Here is an 18625-nt window from a genome sequence, read left to right on the forward strand (position 1 = left end):
CAGCTAATTCTGTAGCGCAGGAAAAACGGACAAGATAAAGATATGGTAGTCTTTAAGTGTGTGTGTGTGTGTGACACAAAGATACTCTGTGTCTGTGGCAGATGTAGGCTACATGTCTGTGTTTCTAACCAAGTTTCCTTATCCACTCGTACTGATTAAACGCCTGTCATCGTGATGGCAAACTAATCGACTGTACCACATCATTCTCTGCTGAAACGTGTCTGACGTGTGTGCGCGCAACCTGCCGCGCAGAAACCGTGACCGGGAATTCGGCGAATATTGAAGCTTTGATCCACGTGTGTGCAGAGCGCGCGAACTGGGGACAGCCTGGGGTAAAACCGTGCTCGCACCCACCTAAGCAGATCAATCATTATTGCACATGGGCTTATTAAAGAAAGCCACTCCAGCCAAAACAGTGTTTCGTCTGCTTTTTTAAAGTATATTTGGGTAAACCAGAGAATTCGCTTGTTTCTTCCTTCAGTTAACGGTTTGCATCCTTCTGTGTGTTAGTCTCCTGTCCGAGTGAACCTAACTCGTTATGGTGTAATAGCTGCGGACATTTTTACTGTAACTGCCCCCTACAGGATCACCACGTAACGCGCGCGGCGCGGGGGACAGGCGCCGTTGGCTAGTCACGTGGGAGAAGGGGCGTGGCCAGGGCGCATTGTGGGCGGAAGTGTCGGTCAGGCGAGAAGCGTGGATGAAAAAGCTGCATATAGCGGAAGAAGAATTAAACAACTTACACGTTTGTTAATAGTCATTTTTACAAAAAACATGCAATCCATTTCACGAGCGCTTTCTCTAATGCAGCCCAATGCCTCTCACGTATTAATGCATACGTTTAGACCTAATTCAACTTTAAGATAATTCGGCAACTTTCAAATGTTTCACAGCATGTTAACGTTGGCCGCAAATACCCTCAGGAGTTGGACCTAGCCTCCTGACTCACAGTCCTTAGAGTTAAATTTAGAGGCCCCAGCCCCTGTCACTCACCGGCTGGGCCCGCCCCTCTCCGCCTGCGGGCACGCTGCGTACGCATCACCATCGGACCGTGCTTCGTAAACATGGCGACTCTCGCGCTGTTGTCCAGAGCTGAGAACATACTCGTGAGGAACGTGAGCGTGGCCGCCCGCGTGAGCTTCTCGCGAAGTGCCCTCAGCAAGGTCAGTGATGGAGATTCTGAACGAGTATTAGACTCCAGTGGGCCGCTGCTGTGGGGTGCGCGCACGCAGCTGCCCCGGGCCAGGGTTTGTGCTGCAAGCAGGGGTGGTAACAGACGCGTGCTTTTGCATTGTCGTACACAGAACAAACATCTCTTATAAAGTGCGCTGCACGAGGTGGCTTAGTTAGTTGCTGATGGCGCGCGGACGTCCTTGGGGAGTCAGAGTGCTCGCGCTTCTACTGTAGCTGGCCGACCTGCGACCTGCTGGTCAACCTTCACAAACACAGTCGGATTGGAGAGATTTGACCTTCATTGGTGGTGAGAGGGCGAGGGTGCAAAGTTCTGTTAGAAATGTCCAGTATTTAATATGCACGCTCTGATCGTTAGACCCGCGCTATCTCGTGCAGCAGTAGCTGGTGTTTCACTCGCATGCAACAGCTCCGTCTCCACGTCAGGCTGCTGTGCCATATCACAATACGATAACGCGCTCGGCAATGTCCGTTAAATAGAAGTTGATGCTCGCAACCCTCTTGCACTCACTGCTAACCCCGTTCACACACACATAAATAAATATATAAACTGGGACTTTGTAGTTTCTTGGTTGTGGATGTGTGCTTGTGCAGGTTTATCAGGTGGGGTTTAAAGGTCAGAGTCAAGGCTGGAGAGGTGCTGCCAACACTGGTCCTGCACTTAAACACTGAGCAGGTAGCAGCCCCAGATAAGACACACCGCACAGACGCCGATAATAGCCTTGTGTTTTATAAAGTGCGTTTGGAAGCTTCAGTGAACTGGACCAATCCTGTTCCAATGGGCTGTTCTGCATGACCTGTTCCTGTTTGTAGCCCTGTCTCCATTTACTGGGCCTCCTGCAACCCTGGGCCACACTCACAGTCCCACTTACATGGGAGTGCCAGTTGCTGTAGCAACTCTCACATGACATTCTGAAGTCTCAGGCGTGGATCCAACACAGGCAGTTGGCCTCCAGTTCGGAGGGGTACGTACGTACCGCAGCCTCTGGGACCCTGCTGTGGTCAGTGCTGTGTGTCCAGAGGTTTACTGACTGAAGAGAACTGGTCTTGTTCTTGGCACAGTTGTGCCATGTTTCCTGTGACCTTATTTCTTAATGACCAGTTTTGTAAATTGGGCTGTGATGACTGCATGTGTGTATAAGAGAGTTTAAAATATAAGTCTGTATAAAAATGCGTCCAGCTAGCACCTGCTCTTTGGTCAAAACTAAGTCATGCATCAAACAGGCCATAAATGATGACACAACACACATAGAGAACAGAACTCCAGGCAGTCAGCTGACGTCAGTACAGTAGTGGTGGGTGCAGTACAATTTACACTTAACTGCAAAATATGTCAGCCTCGTAGGTTCAGCTATAGAGTAGGTGTTTCTAGTAGAGTGAGCAATTAGAGTTTAGAACTGTGAGAGCATGACAGTCATACTACTGATTGTCAGGATATTAATAAGACTTGTTTAAGTACAATAAAGCCATTACAAGCTGTTCTGATATCATGATATCAGTTAATATCGTGGCTGTTTGAGGCATGAACAGGATTTGGTTGCAAGTTTCCATGTCCTGTCTTGCTCTATAAGTCACTGGCTGAGATGTGAAGTTGGCTGAGCAGGTTTCTAGGGCATTGTTGAGTCAAAACATCCTCTGTCCTTTCTACTCTTGAAGGTGGCGTGCTTCTTGGCGGTCTTGTCACTGTTCCATAATAACACACTTCACATTTAACCACCAGAGCTGTTACAGAAGGCTCGTATTCAGCGTTTGTCTCGTTTGTTTTCTCCCTGAGCCGTTACAGAAGGCTCATATTCAGCGTTTGTCTCGTTTGTTTTCTCCCTGAGCCGTTACAGAAGGCTCATATTCAGCGTTTATCTCAGTAACTCTACCCATACAGTGTTGCGTGTGGATCAGGTGACCTGCGTCTGGAATCAGAGTCTGGTTTTGCACTCCGTTTAGATTCGGTTTAGGTTCGATTCCAGTCACATTTTGTGCCCAGTGGAACTCCAACTGTGTTGTTTGTAGTTATTATAAAACAGCATAAAATAAGGTATCTATCAGTAGTTGCCATAGCGACAGAGCCATGAAACTGTCATAAAGGCTGTGTCATAAAGGCTGTGTCTCAGTCTGAAACGCTTGTTTTGTGATAATATCTATAAAATGAAGTTAAAGTTTATTGGGATGTACAGTTATAACTTACTACACTACAGAATTTAATGAAATGTGTATACACGTGTGTGTGTGTGTGTGTGTGTGTGTGTGTGTGTGTGTGTGTGTGTGTAAGTAATCCATGTCCGAGTGTGTCCATACCCTTGTAATTCCAAGAAGACATTATCCCCTCACTGTCTGGTTTGTGGTGTCTACAGTCTGACTTGTTTTCTGTTTAGTGGCACTTGCCGTGATTTAGAGCCTCCAGCAATAAACTCAGTACAGCACCCAGTTCAGGATGGGGTTTGGATGAGGGTCAGAGACGTGTGTTGTGGGAGCTGACTGGTCCTACTGCGATTCGTTCATCCTCTGATCTGAACATCTCCGTCCTGCAGACATGTGGCTGCTACTTCTCCACCTCCAGCCACCGGAGGTCCAAGTTCTACTCCAGCGCCACGGAGGCAGTGAAAGATATTCCTGATGGAGCCACTATTCTGGTTGGAGGTACGTTATTCCAGGGTTCAGGCCTGTGGTGAGTGGCCCCATTGTGCAGGTTACAGTTTTGTCTTTTTTAAACTTGTGTGCAGGATTTGGACTGTGTGGCATCCCTGAGAATCTGATCAACAGTTTACTGAAGACGGGAGTGAAGGAGCTGACTGCAGTCAGTAATAATGCAGGGTGAGTGGAGACTGACCGGGGTCAGTACTGACGCAGGGTGAGTGGAGACTGACCGGGGTCAGTACTGACGCGGGGTGAGTGGAGACTGACCGGGGTCAGTACTGACGCGGGGTGAGTGGAGATAAATGTCTGTTCGTAGTGTCAGTGCAGCACAGGTACCAAACGGAACACCCGCTGAGTGTCCACATCAACTTTGCCTTTGACCAGTTCTGCTGGTGTGGAGCAAAGCATTGTGCGCGTGGTGGTGAGTTTCAGCAGTGGCGTCCAGTAGTGTCCAGCTCTCTGAGGACTCTGGCTCTTCCCTCCACTGTCCGTTACGCCCAGTTAGTCATTCTACGTGTTAATTAGTGATTCATCTTCTCGTGTCAGTGCTTCACCCTGCTACTGGAGATTCACTTCAGCCCTACATGTGGGACGGAGCACAGACACACACGCGCGTATGCGCGTGCGGAGTGGACGTGGACACACACACACACACACACACACTCAACATATGCCTTCATTACTTATGGTTTTTGTTTTAAACAGAAGTTCAGAGGTTCTCCCCAAGTTCATTTTTTGTAGAAATCACCAAACATGCGACAGAGGCACAGTGACGTTCTGACGTTCCGCAATGCTGGTTGTGTTAATTGTAATTTAACACAATGTTGAATGTGAGAAACAGTGAGTGTTACAGATTTGTAGACAAACATGAGAAAGAAAAACCAGTTGGTTATTGGTTTCCATTACAAGGGAGCTGCATGCAGAGTGTATTATGCTGGAGGGCATGAGTGGGTGTGTATAGGGTAGATGACAATTATGCTGGCTGGTGTGTGTGTGTGTGTGTGTGTGCGCGCGCACGTAGGGTGGATGACTTTGGCCTGGGCCTCCTCCTTAAGACCAAACAAATCAAGCGAATGATCTCGTCCTACGTGGGTGAGAACATGGAGTTTGAGAGGCAGTACCTGAGTGGGGAGCTGGAGGTAGAGCTGACGCCACAGGTGAGACCACCTGGGGACGTGTGTGTGTGTGTGTGTGTGTGTGTGTGTCTGGGGTCCTGTGTGGCTGCACGCTCACTGACACCCTGATGTTACCAGACCCGAACAGAACATGGGCAGATGTGTTCTAGTAACTTCATTATTTTATTCCTAAATCTGTCCTTCATTCAGACAGTGTGTGAGTGTTTGTGTACTAAGCGTAAAGGGTTCTGGTTCCTCTGTTAGCCGTGTAACACTCCTGAGTTCTGCTGGGTCTGAACCCTTACGCCAGTTGGTCAGTTCCGCCTGCAGGCTCCGATTGTTCCGTCCCGTCTGATTTCAGGGAACACTGGCGGAGAGGATCCGCGCCGGAGGTGCTGGCATTCCCGCCTTCTTCACGGCTACTGGGTACGGAACGCTCATCCAAGAAGGTGGAGCTCCCATCCGGTACAGCAGCGATGGAAGTGTGGCCATAGCCAGCCATGCCAGAGAGGTGCGCATCTTGGCCATGCCCCCACTGGCTGGCCACACCCAGCTCCAGAGTCAGGCTTTACTGAGTAGTGAAATGACGGTAGCTGCTGTTTGTGTGTGTTCATATTTTTACGAAGCTCTTCAGAGAACACAAAACCCAGCAACACAATATCCATTATTCTGTTGTCTTGCAGTGTATCCTGTGTGTGTCTAGTGGTGGGGGGTTGTGTTGTGACATCTGATGTACAGACTCTGTAGAGGAACCCTTTCCTGTCCTGACTGTCTGCTTTGCAGGTGCGTGAGTTCAGGGGCAGACACTTCATCATGGAGACAGCCATAACGGGGGACTACGCCCTGGCAAAAGCCTGGAAAGCAGACAGAGCGGGAAATGTCATCTTCAGGTATCGCCGCCTCGTCACCTGCACGTCTCCCGCAAGCCCTCAGTCCAGAGGACGAGGGCTGTAGTGTAGCTCAGTGTCCCCTGACAGACAGGCAGGCATGGTGTATAAATATCCCTGCAGAAATATCCTGACCCATATGAAATAACAGTTAAAAAAGACCTGGTGTTGGAGGAGGAGGAGGATGACGAAGGTGTGGGCAGTGGTGCTCAGTGGTGAAGGTACTGGTCTAGTAATCAGAAGGTTGCTGGTTCAAGTCCTACTACTGCCAGGTTGCCACTGTTGGGTCCCTGAACAAAACCCTTAAACCTCAGTTACTCAAGTTGTGTTCAGTCAGAGTTGTAAGACGTTTTGGATAAAAGCCTCAGAAATGCTAGCAATGTTTGATTTCTGCATGTATGTCAGATGAGGGCTGTGTTACAGTGTTTATCCTGTTACAGTGCTAAAATGTGTGTGTGTGTGTGTGTGTGTATTCTCCATTTTGGTCCAGACCACATAAACAAGCCTCAGTGTAGTGGAGATACAAACTGAAGGTCATGTTTATTCAGTTTATTCTCCACCAGAGGGCAATGTTTTCATTTTAGTGAACATCTCTTGCTGTGGCCTGGTATGTTTGAGCTGAAATGGAGAGTTTTGTGGTGTGTTTTCCTGAGTGTTTGGATCAGATGACTGCACCACACGTCTCTCACTCTGCTGTCTCCGAACAGGAAAACCGCCAGAAACTTCAACCAGCCCATGTGTAAGGCAGCGAGGGTGACCATCGTGGAGGTGAGCGGACCCGTTCCCCCCACGGTCCTCCGGACCTCCATGTGAAGGGGCCGCCCTTGTTAATGATGGACTTGACGGCGTGGTGTCTGTCTGTCTGTCTGTGTTCCTACAGTAGCGCAGTTATCTGGGCTAGACCAATAAAGGAGGATTAGGGGGGTCATTAAGGAAACTTTACTCCTGGTAATGCTGTCATTATGGCACTACAGAGAACCTTATCAGGACTGGAAACCAGTGTGGAGCTGCTCTGCGTGTGTATGCATCTGTGCCTCTGTGTTTGTGTGTGCGTGTATGTGTGTGTGTGTTGGACAAAAGTGTTTTGTTTTTTTTTGTGGCTCTGGTCATTTCGTGTTCTCAGCAGGGATCAGATTAAAAAAGCCCCAACCTTCTGTCACACTGCGTTTCCTACGGCTGTTGCAGGTCAGAGATCCGGCCTGTTCAATTCCACCTCTCTCCTGGAAACTTTGCTTGGATGTGTTTGTGCGGGTCTTACTATCTCTGCATCCTGTATGTCCTGTGTAGGCTTGTGTGTATGTGTGTGTGTGTGTGTGTGTGTGTGTGAGATTTCTGAGGTAAATAAGGCAGACCCATTTTTAGTTGCTTGGCTGAGCTGAAGTGTTTGCAGAGCGGAGCCACCCTCTGCCAGCCTCGGCGGCCGTGGTGTGCAGCATGCTGGGATATGCTGTACCTTCTGGGACGTGTAGTTCTGGAGATACGCCGAGGCAGCTGTGAAGCGTGTGGAGGTGAGGGGGTGCCCCTCTCCACACCCCACCCCACCCACGTGGGCGAACACCATGTCCCCTAAAACCTTATTTGGTGGGACTGACAACAACCACCACCACCGGGAAAAAAAACAAAAAAAACAAACAAAAAAAGGAAATATAATGGAGTTAGCCAGCTGGTTGCCAGGCAACGCATGCCTGCCTGCCTGCTCCATTGGGGACATAATGTTGTGGTTATGGCAGGTAGAGGAGATCTGAAGCATTGTGGGACGTGAGGAGATCATCTCAGCCAGCCTCCGTTTGTGTGCCGCCGGTGCTGTGGCACCACCGAGTGGAGCCTACCGCGGAAGCTGCAGGTTGTGTGTGTGTGTGTGTGTGTGTTGTAAAATCAGGCTCATTGGTTATTGATGAAATCCATCCTCAAAGGTGTCAGTCCCCCCCCAAACCTGCTTTTGTTCGATTCAAATCCCTCATTACTCTTTTGGTGTGTTGCACATAAATTAGCGATCGCACAGCTGGGCCACAGAAACCAGGGTGCAGGTTTTCATGAGTGTTGGAGAGATCTGCACGATGTGTGAAAGTTGCACACAACTTCCGTCAGTCTGCAGCAGGGACGAGGACGTTCCGAGCTCCCCACCGCGTCTCCGCTGGGCTGACACTAACAGGACCGGGCTAGCTGTAGATCTGCGGATACGTCCAGCTTGCACATGCAGTCTAATTTACATCATCGCTCACTCTTGATGGAGGTCCCATAATGCAGTGCACCGTGTTCCACCAGCTGCTGCTCACGCTGTCTGAGCTTGTTCATCTAATGCCTGAGTGATCGGCGCCCCCCCCGGTGTGAGGAGCACATCCGTGGCGTGAGCAGCACGAGGACTTCACACCTCTGAGGGGAGAATATACATGCGGCTCTGTCCAGTCTGGAGGCTCCTGGGAGCCACTGTCCCACAGGCCCCTGCAGCTGGGCTAGTGTGGGCTGGCTTCTCCCCCAGTGGGCACTGCGGTTCCTCTAACGGGAGAGAGTTGCAGGTTAGGAGGGGGTTCCAGGCTCTCCAGTCTCCAGTGCGGCCGGGCAGCAGGAGGTGAGTGAGTGCAGGTGTGGTTCGTCATGGTGGACTGCGCACACTTCTGCCTCCTGCCGGACATCACGTCGCTGGACCAGCTGGACTCGGCACCCTGGAGAGTAGCCAGTGGTCCTGGTGTGACAGGAATCCAAGCCAACGTTAGTTGCCGCCCCCCTACTGTCAAAACTAGTGTTTACATTTCCATAAATTAAACGTTGACTCATCCAGCAAGGGCAATATAATTGTTCGCTGAAATCGTAATGAATATCAAACATTCAGCCATAACGGCTCCCTGCGCAGTTTCCAACACAACCACACAACTCTTCCAGTGTTTCCCGTGTTGCTAAAGTCTTCACTCTGCTCTAGCGGCATGGCTAAAGGTCACCTGTAGTCTAACTGTCCTCCTGAAGAAGCTTTTAATGAGGTTAAGCTTTTACAGAGTGGCTGGTGTTTATTGTGGTGTTTAGTCTGTGTAACCCAGCTGTTTTGGAGTGGTTGTGGGAGACGCTCGCACACTCGGCTCATCTTCATTCTGGGTGGTAACCCTCCCTCATTGGCCGGACCGTTTCATGTTCTCACATGTGACCTGGGCTGTGGGCTCTGGGCGTGGCTGTGGGCTCTCTGAGGGGAATAATTCACTTCAATTCAGACAGGAGGGTCAGTGGGGGAATGAATTCACACGTGGTTCGTCTGCATTGCCTGACAGTTCTGCTACTGCTACTGTCTTGGCTGTAAAATTGAAGAGTGACAAATGAGAAGTGCAGATTAGACAAGATAAATAAGACCAGCGAGATCTGTAGACCAGATGAAAAGATCTGCAAATGTCCTTCTGTCCAGAAAATGAACTCTGTAGCTACAACCCTTAAACGGCTGCTGGTATCTTAAACTGAACACTTGATTTTCAATGGGTTGGACTGAATCCAGTACCCTAATATTTATTCTGCAGAGCTGGCATCTCTCACACACACACACACACACACACACACACACACACACACACAGTCTGACTGAGCGCTTGGTTCAACAGCTGCCCTCCCCATTCACCCTTAAGACAAATGCAAACGCCACTGGTTGTTACCATGACAACGCTGAGACAGTGGGCTCCAGGCGGGACGGTCCTCCTGGGCCCTGCAGGAGGTGCTGTAGACAGAGGGAGCTGCATGCTGAGGACAGAGCTGGGTCACCTGCTCTCTCCTCTCTGCACTCCCCTCTCTGCTCCTCTCTCCTCCCCTATGGCTAGAGGTGGCTTTGGGCTCATGGATTCGCCTCCTGCGTCTCCCTTTATCCCAGCTGATGCTTTCTACCCACTATTTTAAGAACTTACTTTGCTCCTGAAAGGAAAAGCTAAGATGTGTGAGAGAGAGAGAGAGAGAGAGAGAGAGAGAGAGAGAATGTCTCTTCGTGAGAGAATGTCTCTTTGAGAGAGGGAAGACTTCGTGATGTTGTCTGAAGCTGTGAAACAGCTGAACTGCTCAGTCCTCCAGGGCTGCTCAGTGCCACTATGACGTCTCCCACTGTGGCGCGTTTACACTAGTAGAAGTGTGTGTTTATGCTACTGGGAGTGCAACTGAACCTTTACACAAGTACAGTTTAGTTTACGGTAGTGGGGGTTTACGGTAGTCCAGCCAATAGCATAGTGAGAGATTGTTTATGACTCTCTCATTCTATTCTAGGGATTACTTTGTTTGAATGTTTTAGTGATGTGTTGGTGTTTCTAGTAGTGAGGTGTTTCAGTGGGGTTTTGGTGGTAGTATTTTAGTGGTGGTGTTGGGGGATCATCCCATAAGGGACAGCATGAGGACCTCCTGCTCTTGGCCCCAGAACAGGCTGTGTGTGATTGGTGGGTTTCTCAGCATTCTCGGGTCCGTAACGCGAGTGGTGTTGAGCTGCATGTGTGTCTCTGGTTGTTGACCTAAATCACCACCCTGCTGGAATACAGAGAGTGTTTCTCCCAGTAGCATTACAGAGCTGCTTGTCCTGCTGTGATGGATTAAAGAATTAGGGAAGCTTTGTACACACGGGGGCAAAGCTGACGGTGTCGGAGCTGACGGTGGCGTCTGGGACTGCATGCTCATTTGGGTGTTTCAGTGCTAATTCTGAGCTTTATGATGGCAGGCTGAACACTGGTTTCCTCCGACCCCAAACTGTGTTGGTGGAGTGTGTGTGAGTGTGTGTGTATGATGGTTCTAGTATGTCTCCTCAGGTGGAAGAGATTGTGGATGTGGGCACATTTACAGAGGAAGACATTCATATTCCCAGCATCTATGTGCACCGGATCGTTAAGGGCGACCAGTATGAAAAGCGCATTGAGGTGAGACGGCACCCCCTGCTGTGCATGCCGGCGTCTGCCTCCCTCCACACGGGTGCTTATGTGCTGGTGCGCTCCCCTCCCATAGAAACGCACGGTAAAGAAGACAGCGTCGCCAACAGAGAAGCCCAAACCTGGGAAAGAGTCGGACCTGGTGAGAGAACGCATCATCCGCAGAGCAGCGCTGGAGTTTGAGGACGGCATGTACGGTACGAACAGAACAGTTTAAACAGAAAGGGTCAGGGTTAGATGACCAGGGTTAATGGGGTTTGATGGATCGGGTTAACGGGGTCTAATGGGGTTAAATGGATCTGGGTTAATGGGGTTAGATGGATCTGGGTTAACAGGGTTAGATGGCCAGTGTTAATGGGGTTAGATGGCCAGGGTTAATGGAGTTAGATGGCCAGGGTTAACGGGGTCTAATGAGGTTAGATGGATCTGGGTTAACGAGGTTAGATGGATCTGGGTTAACGAGGTTAGATGGATCTGGGTTAACGAGGTTTGATGGATCTGGGTTAACGAGGTTTGATGGATCTAGGTTAACGGGGTTTGATGGCCAGGGTTAACGGGGTTAGATGGTTTGGGTTAACGGGGTCTAACTGGGTTTGATGGCCAGGGTTAACGGGGTCTAACGGGGTTTGATGGCCAGGGTTAACGGGGTCTAATGGGGTTTGATGGCCAGGGTTAATGGGGTTTGATGGCCAGAGTTAACGGGGTCTACGGAGGTTAGATGGCGAGGGTTAACGGGTTTAGATGGCCAGGGTTAACGGGGTTAGATGGCCAGGGTTAACGGGCTCTAACGGGGTTAGATGGCTTGAGTTAACGGGGTTTGATGGCTAGGATTAACAGGGTCTAACGGGGTTTGATGGCCAGGGTTAAGGGGGTTTGATGGCCAGGGTTAAGGGGGTTTGATGGCCAGGGTTAACGGGGTTTGATGACCAGGGTTAACGAGGTCTAACAGGGTTAGATGGCCTGGGTTAACGGGGTTTGATGGCCAGAGTTAACGGGGTCTACGGAGGTTAGATGGCGAGGGTTAACGGGTTTAGATGGCCAGGGTTAACGGGGTTAGATGGCTAGGATTAACAGGGTCTAACGAGGTTAGATAGCCTGGGTTAACGGGGTTTGATGGCCAGGGTTAACGGGGTCTAACGGAGTTAGATGGCCTGAGTTAACAGAGTTAGATGGCCGGGGTATGAAGGCCTGGGCTAACGGGGTTAGATGGCCGGGGTTTGAAGGCCTGGGCTAACGGGGTTTGATGGCCGGGGTTTGAAGGCCTGGGCTAACGGGGTTTGATGGCCGGGGTTTGATGGCCTGGGCTAACGGGGTTTGATGGCCGGGGTTTGATGGCCTGGGTTAGCAGGGTCTAACGGAGTTTGATGGATCTGGGTTAACGGGGGTCTTCAGAAATGCTGAGGTCTGGCTCAGATCTAGGAGAGGTTGACCTTCCTCTCTTTTTTTCTTTTTCCACATGTGCATCACGTCATTTCCGTGACACACCACCACTCTGTTCTGTGCTAACGATGCTTTTCACACCCGCTTCAGCTAACCTGGGCATTGGGATTCCCATGTTGGCCAGTAACTATATCAAACCTGACATCAGCGTGCACCTGCAGAGTGAGAACGGCATTCTGGGATTGGTAAGTGTTCTCTTTCCATCTTCAGGATCCCACTGTCGCTAGCTGTCTTCCGTGGTGTTTGAAGGTGTTTAGAAAGTGTGACATTATGACCCTCGGGGACAGTATGCAGTATTGTTGAAGAGCACAGGGGCTTTCGGCATGTTTGGGTCCTGTGGGTGTGTGTGGGGGGGGTGTGGGTGTGTGCGTGTGTGATTTTGTCTTTGGAGACGTCTAAACTTCGTATGTTTGATTCGGTCTTTGTACTTTGTCCTTTTCTTTGAACTATTAATTGAAACTGCAATCAGGTTTTATGTAGTAATAGTTTTCTAAATGGCGTTTGCTGGGAAGTACTGATGAGTGCTGTTGATTTCCTGTGCTGCGTGGGGGGGCAGGGCCCGTATCCTGCCGAGCACGAGGTGGACGCTGATCTCATCAATGCTGGTAAGTCGTCCCCGTGCCCCGCCTCAGGCAGCATGGAGTACAGCAGACAATGGGCAGGGTGGTACGGTGGGCGTGGCTGATTGTGTGTGTGTGTGTGTGTGTGTGTGTGTGTGTGTGTGTACCCGCCCCTGTAGGAAAGGAGACTGTGACAGTCCGCCCCGGAGCTGCCTACTTCTCCAGTGATGAGTCCTTTGCGATGATTAGAGGGTGAGAAGCAAAGATTTCTGGGACATCTACATTATGTTTCTGTATGTTTCTGCAGTTCTGGGTTTTGGATGGAGCAGAAAAGAACATTGTGTTGCTCCAAGAATAGGATGGACTGGAGGGGCGTGTCTTTTACACAGGACCGCCCTGCATGCACTGGGCCTGAGGGGGCGTGTCTTTTAGACTGGACCGCCCTGCATGCACTGGGCCTGAGGGGGCGTGTCTTTTAGACTGGACCGCCCTGCTTGCACTGGGCCTGAGGGGGCGTGTCTTTTAGACTGGACCGCCCTGCTTGCACTGGGCCTGAGGGGGCGTGTCTTTTAGACTGGACCGCCCTGCACGTACTGGACCTGAGGGGGCGTGTCTTTTAGACTGGACCGCCCTGCACGTACTGGGCCTGAGGGGGCGTGTCTTTTAGACTGGACCGCCCTGCACGTACTGGGCCTGAGGGGGCGTGTCTTTTAGACTGGACCGCCCTGCAGGCACTGGGCCTGAGGGGGCGTGTCTTTTAGACTGGACTGGCCTGCACGGAGCCCATTTCTGATTTCACAGATGCCAATAGGAGGGAGGGGGCTGCTGATGGGAGCACTGAGCTGTCAGTCAAGGGTTAATGTGTGCGGAGGCAGCGGTGCCTCGAGCCCCTCCCCCTGACATTTGGAGCGCACTCAGAGTGGTGGTTGAGAGGAGAGGGAGGAGTCTTCTCTCCTCACGTCCAGTCTGGCGCTAGGAGACCAGGAGCGGCACTCCACTGATGGACCACGCACACACACACACACCCACGCGCCTTGATTCCACATCCTCCCTGTCTGTCTGCTCTCTTAACAGCACTTTCCTTTCTGCACTCCGTTTCTGTGCGGTGTTTCCTCTGAATTAATTCCGCAGGAGGTTTTTTTTGTTGTGTTTGTGTTGATTTTTCCACTTGTGGCCACAGTAGAGACGAGCTCCCGTCTGCCTAAAGTCGCTCCACTGGTGTGTTGTAGGTTTTGATTGATTTTTTTTTTTTTCCCCTGGATGGCTAATTCCTTCCTCCTCCGCGCGATGCGTCAGTGCTGTGGCGCGTTTGCCCTGCGCGAGTCGTGTCGGGGCTGTGCACCAGACGATGTCTGCGAGGCCTTCGCACATTAGCCGCGCTGGCCTCTGGCCTCCGCTCCTGCCCCAGTGCAGGGCCCAGAGACGGTCCTGCCTCGTACCTGCCGGTGTGACATCACCTGGCTGCTTCGCTCAGAGGTGTTGGATTTGCAGCAGTACACGTTTCCCATCTTAGATGCATCTCACTTGTTTGTCACTTCTTTTCATTTTTTGCATGTTAGACACCCGGGCCAGCTGGACGGGGCCTTGCTGGCTGTTCAGGGTGGGTTTGGGGGTTTGGGGAATATGTGTAGCCTTCCTTTGCATGTGATGCCGTGGTTTTGTGGCTATGAATGTGTACCATGTGCTTGCTGCTTTACTTTGCTGCTGTTGTTTTGTGTAGGGGCCATATCAACCTCACCATGCTGGGAGCCCTGCAGGTGTCTAAATTCGGAGATCTGGCCAACTGGATGATCCCGGTATGGACCCGTTATTCCTGCACATTAGAACCAGCCAGTACACGTCTGATATCAGGACCAGCTTGTATGCTATGTTAGTTTACTGTGGCTGAAGTTTACAGTTTGTTTATGGTTTATTTACAGCTTGTTTACATCTGAACCAAGCTGTATACTGTTTGTTTTTGGTTTAATTAGTTTGTTTACATCTGAACCAGGCTGTATACTGTTTGTTTACAATTTATTTACAGCTTGTTTACATCTGAACCAAGCTGTATGCTGCTTGTTAACAGCTGCCAGAGCAACTAAGGGAGCTGCATTGTAGACTATTGACCCCAGTGGGGTAATCCCATTGTTGGTGCAGGGGGGAAGTCCTGTTTTGTGGAGCAAGTGATTGTGGGTATTGTTATAGAGTGGTAAACAATACAGACATGCTGCCATTTTATACAAGTATAATAGAAATGTGAGTGTTTCACTGGCATTTGCTGCCCTTCTCCTAACAAAAATGTGTGATAAGTGGCAGTAGCAGACAGGGGGGCAGGAGAATGTGTGATTAGTGGCAGTAGAAGACAGGGGGGCAGGAGAATGTGTGATTAGTGGCAGTAGAAGACAGGGGGGCAGGAGAATGTGTGATTAGTGGCAGTAGCAGACAGGGGGGCAGGAGAATGTGTGATTAGTGGCAGTAGCAGACAGGGGGGCAGGAGAATGTGTGATTAGTGGCAGTAGAAGACAGGGGGGCAGGAGAATGTGTGATTAGTGGCAGTAGAAGACAGGGGGGCAGGAGAATGTGTGATTAGTGGCAGTAGAAGACAGGGGGGCAGGAGAATGTGTGATTAGTGGCAGTAGAAGACAGGGGGGCAGGAGAATGTGTGATTAGTGGCAGTAGCAGACAGGGGGCAGGAGAATGTGTGATTAGTGGCAGTAGAAGACAGGGGGGCAGGAGAATGTGTGATTAGTGGCAGTAGAAGACAGGGGGGCAGGAGAATGTGTGATTAGTGGCAGTAGCAGACAGGGGGGCAGGACTGACGTCTCTGCTGCGGCTCGTCTTTGACATGTGGAAATGTGGCACATGAAATTCCAGCTGTGGACTGAAGACGGCAGGCTGTCCCCACGTGTCAGTTAGCGTAGTTGGACACCGGCGTCCTCCACCTCCACCCGCCTCTCCCAAGGCCTTTCACAAATTCATGAGCGTGATCGCGGGCTGTGGAGACGGCGTGCTCTATCGCCTGCCGCCCGTGGCACAGGGCGGGAGGGTCGATACGGAGCTGCCCGCAGACATACACCACGCAGGGCCATTTATATCGCCTACCTGCTAGTGACAACCTGGCAGCGGCCAGCGTCTGCAGGTTGGTGGAGGTCATTTCTCACAAGCTGCTCTTTGCTGTGTTCCTGTGTGTTGGATCACCTTCCTGATGAGGACAGCGCTCCAGAGGATTGCAGTGTTAGTGGGCCGGTACCAGGAGAGGCGGCGTTAGTGGGCCAGTACCAGGAGACGCGGCATTAGTGGGCCGGTACCCAGTGGGACATGGGATCTGGGCTGCACATGTACACAGTTATTATGGTAACGCCGCTTAAAATGCCTGCTGAAATGTAAATGGTCGCTAATGGAGTTATTAAATGTTGTAAATAGGGTATGAAGAGAATGTTCCGAACAGGTGACTTGTACCAGAAACCCTGACAGGAAGCTTGTGTTTTATTTCCGTTCGGTTCGAATAGGTTTGCAGTTTTCTGATTTAATGATCCTACAGGCAAACACTTGTCAGCTGGTGCCCTGAACGGAAGGAACGCAGCACGCTGCAGTGTGAGAGAGCAGGGGGTGTGTGTTGTGCGCGCAGAGATCTGGGTGTCCTGCGTTTGTGTCGGGTGTTACAGGTTGATTTCGCCTTCCCCTCCGTTAATGAAGCAGACCTGTCTGGCTGAGATATTAGCATAATCCACCAATTACACTGGGCTACCTCTCCCACACGGGGACAGGAGAGCAAGAGAGAGCGAGCGAGAAGCCTGCAGCTATACATCCAGTGGGGGAGGCAGAGTGAAAGAAAAAATAAACAGAAAAGAGAGGGGAGGGGGTAAATGATCCTGCCCCATCTGGTCCTTCACTGATAGCAGCTCTCTCCTGCCACGGGGCCCACGTGGTTCGAGGTCGCGCTTCATCACACCCTCACACACTGTGTGGCGGGGGGCAGCCTGACATCGGCAGGCTGCAGGACACGCTAACGGGTTTAATGACGGCCGAGAGAAGCGTCAGATCTGGTGAATTATGAATTAGCATTTATAACGTCCCCCGTTAAGAGTGCAAAAGTAGAGTCTGGCTGGTGGATGCGGTCATTTCAGTCATGACGCAGCATATGTGGAGAACGAGTCAGGAGTCGGACCCCTTACAGGAGCGCGCGGACCACTCGCATCCCACGGAGGGGTCACGTCCATCCACCCTAACCTGGAAGAGCAGCAGTCTCAGTCTCAGGGTCAGGCTTATACCTGCTCCTCACAGGCTGAAGCATGGGTGGCTATGCAGGCTTCCTCTTCATGCACCTCCAGAAACTCTCCCAGCCTGTTACATGGTTTTGTGATCCCAAAGCCTGTCCCCCAGACTCTGACAGCACTTCTCTGCTTTGAACAGCATCCGGATCTGTAACGTTAAACGGAACGTTGCCTGTTTTTTTGTTTGTTTGTTTGTTTGTTTTTATCAGTTTCTTATGATTTTATATTTGGATACTTATTTTTACACTTGTTCTCCACCTACGGGGCATATGGCGCTCACAGACGCTGTAGTGAGTTTAACTCTAGCCTGCTAGAGGCTGGGCACCTGCACACCCTGAAAAATGTCTCCACATCTCTGTGGGAGTTTCACTAGCTGGAAGGAATGCCAGGCCCCGCCCCTGCAGCATTCCCACCATGAATTCCATCCATTTACATTTACAGCATTTATCTGACACTTTTATCCAAAGCGACTTACAGTTATGACTGAGTCCAACTTGAGGGTTAAGGGTCTTGCTCAGGGGCCCAACAGTGGCAACATGGCAGTGGAGGGACTTGAACCAGCAACCTTCTGATTAGAAATTAAGTAACTTAACTTCTGCCCAGCAAAATGCAGCAAACATCCAACCAGGACGCACAATCACATTCGTGGAGTTTGCTTATGTTTGGCAAAAAGGGACAATGAGGGGGCTGACTGAGTCAGTCCAGCAGCTCCGAGATGAGTCAGTCCAGCAGCTCCGAGATGAGTCAGTCCAGCTGAGATTAGTCAGTCCAGCAGCTCCGAGATGTCAGTCCAGCTGAGATGAGTCAGTCCAGCAGCTCCGAGATGAGTCAGTCCAGCAGCTCCGAGATGAGTCAGTCCAGCAGCTCCGAGATGAGTCAGTCCAGCAGAGATGAGTCAGTCCAGCAGCTCCGAGATGAGTCAGTCCAGCTCCGACAGCTGTGCTGTCTGGGAGATGCCACACAACCTTTAATGCATCTGTCTCTAGAACTTTAGCAGCTGTCTGGGAAATGTCAGAATGTAGTAGTGTGTTAGCAGCCCAGGCAGAGTGTGTGTGCACGTATGTGACTGTATATGTAAGTGCACATGTGTACACGCATGCGTGTGGAGTGTGTGGGTGAGAGTCAAGTTAGCACAGCAGACCAGGAAACGCCTGACGAAAGGAAATGGTCTCAAGTGAAGGGCGTAATTTCTCATCTCCGTCAGCGAGCCTGAAAAGAGAAGATGGCCAAAGTTGCAGGGGAAATATTTGATTTGTTGTCATGGAAACTCTCCCTGGCAGTCTGCTGTCAACTAAAGTTACAGTCTTTTCATGAGATCCAGACCCCCCAGCGTGAAACACTGCCATCAGCATGAGCCGACAAGCCACAACCAAATCCTCCACGTTTTAGATATAATCTCACGTTTTAGATGTAATCTCACATTTTCTTCCTGTTGTATCCCTGCTGTGTCAGTCTAGGAGGAAGGTCACCTGTTGTTAATTCAGGGTTTGTTTCAGGGTGTTTGGGTTGTTCAGTTCGGAGTGTTTGGGGTTTGTGGCAGGTCTCCATGCGGAGACACGGAGTGTGTCTGCTGAGATTCCTGGTCAGCCTCGTGCCGTGTTCCTCCCTGTGCTCATTATGAGGTCGGAAACTCAATCAAAATGGCATTAACAGATCGTCTGACCATACGGAAGCCTC

General features: G+C 50.7%; 1 protein-coding gene across 2 annotated transcripts in view; it reads left to right on the plus strand.

Moving 5' to 3' along the window:
• Nucleotides 1-1003: 1003 nt before the first annotated feature.
• oxct1a (3-oxoacid CoA transferase 1a) overlaps nt 1004-18625 on the plus strand; it is a 21979-nt gene continuing 4357 nt past the window's right edge. For both annotated transcript variants that reach the window (XM_027026188.3, XM_027026189.3), the window contains exons 1-13: nt 1004-1163; nt 3717-3825; nt 3909-3999; nt 4844-4979; nt 5299-5448; nt 5721-5827; nt 6532-6592; nt 10579-10686; nt 10772-10892; nt 12226-12320; nt 12692-12740; nt 12875-12947; nt 14416-14491. In XM_027026188.3, coding sequence (XP_026881989.1) covers nt 1065-1163; nt 3717-3825; nt 3909-3999; nt 4844-4979; nt 5299-5448; nt 5721-5827; nt 6532-6592; nt 10579-10686; nt 10772-10892; nt 12226-12320; nt 12692-12740; nt 12875-12947; nt 14416-14491 — 1275 coding nt within the window. In that variant the 5' untranslated portion in view covers nt 1004-1064. The remainder of the gene's footprint in view (nt 1164-3716; nt 3826-3908; nt 4000-4843; nt 4980-5298; nt 5449-5720; nt 5828-6531; nt 6593-10578; nt 10687-10771; nt 10893-12225; nt 12321-12691; nt 12741-12874; nt 12948-14415; nt 14492-18625) is intronic.

Source organism: Electrophorus electricus, chromosome 20, assembly GCF_041902795.1.
Source record: "Electrophorus electricus isolate QZ-2024a chromosome 20, ASM4190279v1, whole genome shotgun sequence".
NCBI lineage: Eukaryota > Metazoa > Chordata > Actinopteri > Gymnotiformes > Gymnotidae > Electrophorus > Electrophorus electricus.